Here is a 10,000-nt window from a genome sequence, read left to right as displayed (position 1 = left end):
GCATATTCCGATTATCAAACTTATTTATCTTATGGGCAAGGTATCACTTTTTGATGAAATACCAACAACTAAAATGAAGTGAAGCTTTTATAATGAATGGTCTTGCTTTTCCTTAGCATACTGAAAAATAATAACCATTGACCAAGAATACAACTGAAACAAAATTTAGAATAAAATACAATGATAAATTATCAGCTTTGGTCATCTACTTCACCCAAGTACAGTTCTACTTATCACAGTTCATAATCTATTGTCTTCATTTTTGATATTCACAATATGTGATCCATTACATTTAAAAATCAAGAGACGTTTTCAGGCGTCTCCTAAAAGGTTATACAAAATAAGTTATATCCCGAACATTGGAGGCACTTAGCATTTTGTCAAAAAGAACCAACTACATTTCTATGTCTACTTGGTAACACATTTCCTCATTATGAGCATTAATAGGTATCCTTGAGTTTCACGTTATCACAATAAGGCAAGAGTATTTAAAAACTTCAAGGGGAATTCTGTCACTGTAAAACAATTACCACATTCTGAAGTAGAATACAGATGTGAAACCCAAAAGTGCAGAAACTCGGCTTTATTTACAGTTACTCAACAGCTTGTCTTGAGCTGTCTTGTCTGAATATTTGAGATTTTCCAAATCCTGGCAGTAATGCCGTCTATTATCCTGAATACCACAATGGAGTGAGTAGAAAGAAAATGCCCTTTTTTTAACACAAAATTAAAATGTAACCTATTTTCACTCTTCAGATTTCTTTGGGTAGATTACATCGTAGAGTGGAGGAGGTTCTTTCGGCACGAAGGTTTGTGAATTAGACTTGCCTAACAAAGGATTAGTATTGGAAGTTACAATCGTGGCATTAGTTGCAGGTGGCGAGGAAAACGCTTGACTTGAACTTGAAAAGGAAGCTGACGAAGGATGAGCTTCATCGACAAATGGATCTTGTGTACTAAGATCTTGCTCCTCAGCAGAAGGATGCTCGGAAATAACGTCTAACTCGATGGAAGGCGACCTTTCTTTCGGACTTGTTGGGAAAAGATCTTCATACTTGGGAGGAGAGTCTGATGGAATGGTGGTATACTTTGAAACTCCGATGTTTCGACTGTGCCTGATGAGCTCCGGGGAGGTATCATCTTGCTGCGGGAATGTGTAGATGGTAAATACTCTGCCTGCTTGGGGAATGACGGGTCGGGAATTTGGCATAATTGGAGGACTGCGGTCTTCCTGTTGCTGCCGACGCGGTGGTGCCGGGCACCGGCGCCCGTTGCAACCAGCAGGTGCGATGGCTGGTGTGGAATGACGGGGCAAGATGTCCTCTTCATTGGAGTGTCTGAACTTATCTGAGCACGACTGCATACAACAGCGATAGCAGAGACAGCGCAGTACCACTGCTACAAGAATGCACACAGCTAAAAACACAGCTAAGAAGAAGCCATCCATTGGACTGAACCTGAAAGAAACGAAAACGAAAAATACTAAATTTCTCCAAATTTTTGGAACCCAAGTACTTATATCATTATTAACAAAACTATAAATTACAAAGGATGTGGTAATTAGATGCTAAAATTGTTAATGGTACTAATGTATATCTCATGGAATATTTAACAGCAGTGATCAGTACGTTCATACAATATTATACTGTTATTCAACAAGTGAAAGTATTAATATGAAACATGTCAAAAGGTCATTGACTTCCTAAGCTCCTTAGTACAAAGTCCATTTGTAAACAAAACAAAAAAAAACTGATGCTGGAAGTCTTGTAAAATAGCAAATATACATCAAATGTATATGAAGGATTACACAATGCCGTTTGAAAACGTAAAAAAAACTATAGCAACAGTGCAGGGTGTGTCCAGAAAAAGTTGAACAGGTTTGCAGTTTGCGAAATTAGACTTGAGGTACAAGGCAGCAAGACTTCGATGCACCTCTACCATTTAGAAAATGGGATAAGCTGCACCTCTACTAAATAGAAAATGGGATACGCTGCACCTCTACTAAATAGAAAATAGGATACGCTGCACCTCTACTATTGAAAATGGGATACGCTGCACCTCTTCTATAGAAAATGGGATACGCTGCACCTCTACTAAATAGAAAATGGGATACGCTGCACCTCTACTAAATAGAAAATGGGATACGCTGCACCTCTACTAAATAGAAAATAGGATACGCTGCACCTCTACTAAATAGAAAATAGGATACGGTGCACCTCTACTATAGAAAATGGGATAAACTGCACCTATACTATAGAAAATGGGATAAACTGCAACTGTATTAAATAGAAAACGGGAATAGATCTACTCCAAGTAAAAACAACTATTTCGGTAAGGTATATTCATTAATGGTGTTGAGATATTTCTCTATTGATAACGCATGTGGCAGGAGCTAAATTTCATCATTCACTTTTAGAAAGCATCCCTCTTTTTACATATTTTGTCATTCTGATAGCCATTTGTTCATTAACCACTTTCTCTATATAAATCCCTGTCCAAAATAATATTCATTTTTCGTTGAGTTATTGCTCACTTTCTCTTCCTAATATTCTCTATTCAGTTTATTTCCTGTACATTTTTCTATATTTTTGTTACTTGGCATAATTATTTTACCTTCTGTAAATAACCTCTTCGGACATGCAACTGTACATCAAAAAGCCTTTTTTTCGGGTTTCTCATCACAACACACTGTTTTCTTTCTCAATTCCTTTCTTACAGCGCACAATCATTCTCCACTGACTCCATCTTGGAACGTTACACAAGGCCTCTCTCCATCTACCCAATCCCCTTCCCCGTTTCAACTTTGAATACATCTAGTTGTTCTTACATGTCCTGCTCAACAAATTTTGGAAATTTGTCAAAAATTAACTTCTCTCTCACACAAGTAAAATCAGTCTTATATATACTTTTAATCTATCCAAAACAATTACCAGACATATCTCCAGTTACTCCTCTCTTTGCTGTTACTTATCTCAGCCTGGCCTTCAATAACACAATACAGCAAAACTTAATTTCAAACGTCCGTCCTGATTGAATAACTTATTTGAATGAGAAATACTAGACTCAAGCTGCTACCAAAAAAAAAAAAAAAATAAAAGTCATCACAAACAATCTAAACACACACTTATCATTTTGACAGCCCGATGGGGTATGGCCTCAAACTGAAGGTCCACACCCATTGCAAATCTCGTAAATACATAATAAAGCAAGGGTACAGTTTACTAATAAAAAATGAGACATGAGCTACAAGGCTAACAAGCTTAAGACCAAAATGTCATTGGTTTATATAAGGAAATTAGTCCAGGGCAACTATTTGGATTTATATAATCTAAACGAGTTTAGTTTGTCTCTTTATATAAAGGCAATTAGTTGTTTTTTTCCTTATTTAAACTCCACGGATGTCTAAATGAGTCTTAAACTTACGTCATTGGCACTGCACACGGTAATCTTGGTTAAAGACGTTTAACGAAAAAATAATAACTTTCAACAAGGCAAACTTGCAAATATAACAAACAGAACTATAGGCGTAACAAATCGATTAATGTTGTGTTGAAATCTAATACAAAAGTGCACAGTGAATACACGTGCAGTACTGAAGCACGCACAAACACACACACACATAGAGAGAGAGAGAGAGAGAGAGAGAGAGAGAGAGAGAGAGAGAGAGAGAGACTTCCAACTAACAGGAGGAAAAAATGAAACACTCCCGCATACTTTTTTTTTTAACTAATGGGCAAATCCAAGTAACAGAAATTGAAATTCGTGGGCAAAAGATTCCTGACGCTATACTATAGTCACTACGTTATAAAATCAAGTTGTATTTATTGTACAGTGATAAGACCAAGATTACTATAAATTTGATTTTTATATGTAGAATAGTGATGTTACCTATAATTTCAGAGGACAGACGTATTAACTGACTTTCAACAATTTCTAAAATGCATTTGAGAATAATAATAATAATAATAATAATAATAATAATAATAATAATAATAATAATAATAAATAATTTATAATTCATTTGTAGTCATTAAAGATTCATTTAATGAGTTTCTAATGATTAACTTCTTGAGGCAAGTGATACCTCGAAGATGACTCCCTTCCAAGTTTAAAAAGGGATAAAAAAAGGTTAAGCAAGATAATGTTCAGCTATCTACGTTCTTAAATCACAGGCTAATGGCTACCTGGCTCCACATTTATTCCAGAAAAGTTTTCCCAGACCGGGATATCATGAGCTGGCAGTTCAATGAAGACTGTTTTGGGGAACTGCTACCGGTGCTTGGAGTATATTTCTTGTCGGAAAATACTTGTAAATTGTATCAAAGAATTTTAGCATCACGAAATAAAATTGTAAATTGGTAACTGAGGAAGACAATGACCACATGCTTGTAACTTACATTACTGATAACAAGATAACATCAGGAGAATTCGTTTGAATTACATAACCGAGAGAGAGAGAGAGAGAGAGAGAGAGAGAGAGAGAGAGAGAGAGAGAGAGAGAGAGAGAGAGAGAGAGAGAGACTAGTTTGAACTGACTACAAGGAAACCAACCACGCTCTACTTGTGTTGAAAAAGGACATCGACAAAAAGCAGTCAGTCCAGTCGGGCCAATGTTGAGGGTTTTCCGTTGACCAAGTTGCAAGTATTGCCATAAATACCATCATAACTTAGGGTACAAAACTATCAAACTATTTCTATAAACTGCTAAACAATATTCCCAAAAAATATAACAATCTTTGTTTACATTCTTAAGTTATTTCAACTTAGTTGCCAATGTACACGTATTTTTTTTAACTTGTTCAATATTGAGCAATGTGTGTTTGGCAATGATTCTCCAACTTAAATTCGGCAATGGATATACAACTTAAGGGTAATCCCCCCGCCCTCTCTCTCTCTCTCTCTCTCTCTCTCTCTCTCTCTCTCTCTCTCTCTCTCTCTCTCTCTCTCTCTCTCACCACGACCTTTCAAAGAGATCATATGCGATGGATGTATGAAATGCGACATTGCAAGCCGGTTCATTCATAGTTCAACATCATTTGGAGACGACTAGAGAGGTACTGTGAAATCTTCAAATTCATATAGGGTTATTAATGTTGTATCACCTGAAATAGCACCCAATTTCAGTTTGCAACAACTAAAATTTATCCACAGGTAAGAGCCAGAGTAAATGGCAACACGTTTCTGCATGGATAAGCAGATGAAGATTACCTAAAGAGGGAGCGCTGTAAAACGTATCATTTTGTAACTAATTAATATAACTACAACAAAGACTTTTTATCTGGGTTCGGTAGAAGCTTCCTTGTATCATATAACCAAACAACGACACCCTTGAATTCTAAATCTAATTAACAACGTTAATATTTGAAAGAACAATTCCAACAACTAATGGTTTCTTTAACCTAATAAGGCGAGTCAAATTACAACCAAGAAAATCTACCTTGGTATGCTACTGTACATGTCCTAGACAATACGCATTTATTTTCTAGGAGCTAGTTATATTGCTGTGGTGGATGAATATCGCAGACAAATCCGTTTCCTACTAGTGAAGCCGTTTGAGAAAATATATTAATAAAACCAAATTTGAGTAGCGTAGCATTTTAAAACTTTTTCGTAGCCACTTTTAGTTATGCTAATAAAATCGGTATTGTTTTTTCACAAATTATCACAAAATAATGGAACACCTCTAAAAAAGACATGAAAGAAAGTAACTGGCTTGATGGTTGAAAAAAAAACAAAAAACTCGCTACTACAATTACTGCTAAATGCATATCCATCCCAATTCTAATACTGTACAATATTGAACTAGTATGGTGATGCCACTTCCGGAAAAGTTTGGGAGAATCTTTGCAGCAACGTAAAGCAAAGGAGTTGGCAATGGCATGTAACAGCTAAACAAGACACTGATGGTCAAATCTATGACGGAACTTCCAAGGTATTAAGTTCTATTTTTCAAAACACTAGCTTGTACCAAGATTCTATTACTTCTCAACTTTGAGCAATAACCAATACTTTCTCACTTTAGCAGTGACGAGACTGATAATTGTAGATCTAAATTCCTTTAAAAAAATTCCCTATCATGCAGTTTCTGATCAAACAAAACAAGACCTTCCACAATACAACCCACTTGGGAAAATCATTGTAATGTTCATATGAACATCATGGCAATGTTCATATGAACATTATGGCAATGTTCATATGAACATTGTGGCAATGTTCATATGAACATTATGGCAATGTTCATATGAACATTATGGCAATGTTCATATGAACATTATGGCAATGTTCATATGAACATTATGGCAATGTTCATATGAACATTATGGCAATGTTCATATGAACATTAAGGTAATCACCAGCTACAATCTAAAGAAATTACGGCACCAAACCTTAGGTGTAAACTATATACGGCTAATTGGTCTTACAAGGAAAACTATTTCTCAAAGACGTTCCATACCCGTGCTAATTTTAGCAACCAACCCCCATATATTACATCTTATGAAAAACTATACACAGGCCATGTGAATGAATCTAAGAGCTTATACAAAGGGAAATGCGTTGTCTTTGTAATGTCAGTTGAATTATAAGATTCCAGAACGTCCAAATCTTTATTGGTCAACGTGTGTCGAAGTTTCATATGAACATAGCTTTTGTGTCATATTAAGGTTTAACTAACAAGGGATTACAATTATCATGCTCAAATCATCAGTGCTACTGTACGTTGAATCAAATTCGGCAGTAAACTATCAGAACCGATTGGAATATGTTCAAAGCGTATTGCTTTTCAGGAAAATAAGTTTTATGTAAGCAAATTCTAATGCCCGACACCAAAAACATTCATAACACTCGGGTCATTCACGTGTCAAAATTACCATACCTTGCAATTGTTCAAGTAGTTATCGCAACTCTTCAATAAACCACGACATTATATTGACATTTTATTTCTGGAAAACAAATTAGGTAATCACGCTAGAATGAAAACTAAAAATGCAATTTCAACTTATCCTGAATAACACTGTAAATTTACCTTAAGTAAATAATTTACTATATTTGTACCTTATCAAGTATCAGTATACAATTTGACTAAAAACAAAAGTTATCCTTCAAGATTGTAGGGCATTCCATTTACCTATACACTCCGTAAGAATACACTGGTGTGTGGGCAGAAATAGAGTACACAGATTTTGAAGCGTCAGCTAACTAAAGAAATTAAGTACCACATACAATTCACGGACATTTTACTGCTAGATAGCAATTGCTGAACACATGCAGGTAATGTGAAAAACCTTGAGTGAATCCATAGGAGTAACTTCGTAAAAAGTCATTAAATATTTTTGGAAGAAATTTCAATTTGAGTGTAATCTTTCCACCAACAAATCTAGAAATTATACTTTCCAAAAATTGCCAGGGAAGCACTACTCAATAACGCATATCAACGGAAAGAAACTAGCAACATCACATTTTCCATCAACAAATGGGGACAGCATATGATAAGACATCATCATATGATTAGTGCAGACAACAAACACAGAAGGCAGAAGAAAACCTTATAAAAACATTAATGGAAACCGATCTGGGTTCGGCATTCAGTAATAATATGTTATGTATTCACTAATTAATCTATCTGCATTTGGCTCCAGATAACCTTTATAGTTTAAATTCTATGGGGGTTAGTTACTGCCATTAGCTAACAACCTGTAGCCACAAGAAATGATCACTGGAGTTATTGAGTAATTTCCACGTATCTGTTCACCACCACCATGTTTAAAGGTCTAAAGGCCTTTGAATGACGGGTTTCCAAAAGCATTTACAAGATACGAGGCTCCAACAAATTGATCCTTGGTTGACCTTTTTACACTTCCTTGTGAATTATTGTTTTCATGGATTTTGATAAATCTAGTGCTCAATAAAACAACATTTAGCAAACTATTAAGTCCAGAATCGATCCTACAATTAGCCAAAAAATAAAGTCTATTATTTAACGAAACTTTTAAGTATTGTGTATAAAACGAGTGCACATCTAGGCTTCTTGGGAATTACGGAAATGAAAAAAGTCCATCTAGAGAGCTCGCAAGACACTAACTATTCACTGCACAAATGCCCAGTATGATCACTCACTATGTAAGTCAACTGTTACACTGAACTGAATGCACAAACAAAATTAGTCCACACTCGCACCCTTTTGGGGCTCTTCACTTTTTTCCTTAACCGACGAACAGCGCAGCAAGAGGGACACTGGGGAGCTCCTTGTCCCAACACCGCGAGAAGGGTTATAATCTGGAGTTCAACCCGGTTTGGTATATATATACAGTGAGCAAGCCCGACGAGCGACTACTATCGTTTTAAGGCCTAAATACACTGTCAATTATGATTGTGCAATACCTGTGTTTGTGCAAGTATATCCTCTGTGTGTGTGTGTGTGATTTGAGTGTTTAAAATAAACTCAATCACACCCACTCACAAAGGATTTGCTTGTACAAACACAGATGTTGTACAATCATGATTGACAGTGTATTTGGGCTATGAAGTAGAATAACTGGTTTCCTTGAATTAGGAAGAAAAAATATGTTACTGATAACGATGGGGTTCACGGCGTGATAGCTTAAGAATAGATGATCACAGTCAACATGACGTATCATTTCCGATGAAAAAGTACAATGGTTGGAAACTTTACGTTATGAATAGTAATGATGATAGCTCAGGTGATTAAACCCAGTCCTCATAGGAAGAAACAGAGAGAGAGAGAGAGAGAGAGAGAGAGAGAGAGAGAGAGAGAGAGAGAGAGAGAGAGAGAGAGAGAGAGAGAGAGAAGGTGGTTATTCATTCACATAGCTACGGCACTCTTCCTGAATACTAACCAAAAAGCAATACGTAAAACACATTCCACGAACCTGAGTACGACTATACAAAAGAAACTACTTTATATATTATAAAATCTACTTAAATTATCATGCTTAATATTCATTTGAAATTGTAAGATATTCAACATGAAATGCTGCTTCATTAACCATCACCACCTATGTAATTCATTCAGACACAACAGTGAAACTGTAATTAATTTTAAAGCCCAAAAACTAAATTGTGGCAAAGAGAATTGAAGTGTTGACGTTGCAAAGACATATTAAAATATTATAATAGTAAGCCTGCGAGAGAGAGAGACTTCTTGTCTATTCTGCCTTAAAAAAGAAAAGCAATAATTATAAAATGACACTGCGAAACAGGAAGACAGTAGCAATAAAGTACGCTAAGACTTGGGGATTTATCATGTTTACACAAACACAATAGATAAAACAAAATATATATTCACGTAACTTGCATGTCTTTCTGACCAAAAAAGACGATAAAACTACAAGGAATTTACTTTTTATTAAAAAAAAAAATGACAACACGAACGTGACAAAAAAGAAGAAAAACCAGCCAGTCAGCGCTGAAAGATAAAGATTGTTTAGAATCAACACGACCAAGATCCTCGAAGTATTTCTTGGTATCAGTGTCGAATTATTCGGAGGCTTGTTTTTCCATCAGAACAAGGTTTTCGTCATCCATTTGAGAAAAACAAACCTTGCGATGTTTACAGCTTACCTTCGCCAATTGCAAAATTACCCTTGACTCTTAAACTTCCCTCTCACAATATTCACCTTTTGCGTTTAAAAATCATAATTTCTTTTGAATATAAGGATTGCTATTACAGAGAGAGAGAGAGGAGAGAGAGAGAGAGAGAGAGAGAGAGAGAGAGAGAGAGAGAGAGAGAGAGAGAGAGAGAAACTGATAATTTAACAAGACAGCAACAAATCATTTAGCAGACAAGAGACCAGATAATGATCACACTCCTAATTCCAGTGACTGGTAAGTAGAAAAAAAAAATTCAAGATAAAGAAATAATTATCGTATTTGAGTATGAGAATAGAAATATAGTTTCAAGCCTCTTGATTACACGAACAGGAAATGGCTTCTCAATAAACGGGAGAAAAATAAAAAACATGGCCCTCCACAAGTGCTTTTT

The 10,000-nt window shown here is 35.7% G+C and overlaps 1 protein-coding gene across 5 annotated transcripts in view; it reads right to left on the bottom strand.

Moving 5' to 3' along the window:
• The window catches only part of LOC137657895 (uncharacterized), a 148,597-nt gene that overhangs the window by 749 nt on the left and 137,848 nt on the right, over nt 1-10,000 (bottom strand). For 3 of the 5 annotated variants that reach the window (XM_068392525.1, XM_068392524.1, XM_068392523.1), the window contains exon 3: nt 1-1,457. This exon is cut by the window's left edge and continues 749 nt beyond it. In XM_068392525.1, the coding sequence (XP_068248626.1) occupies nt 746-1,457 (712 nt within the window). In that variant the 3' untranslated portion in view covers nt 1-745. Of the gene's footprint in view, nt 1,458-8,115; nt 8,408-10,000 lie in introns of those variants that run through there. The other 2 variants (XR_011047236.1, XR_011047237.1) reach the window with 2 other exon arrangements.

Source organism: Palaemon carinicauda, chromosome 18, assembly GCF_036898095.1.
Source record: "Palaemon carinicauda isolate YSFRI2023 chromosome 18, ASM3689809v2, whole genome shotgun sequence".
Classification (NCBI taxonomy): domain Eukaryota; kingdom Metazoa; phylum Arthropoda; class Malacostraca; order Decapoda; family Palaemonidae; genus Palaemon; species Palaemon carinicauda.
This window is presented reverse-complemented; position numbering and strand designations above follow the sequence as displayed.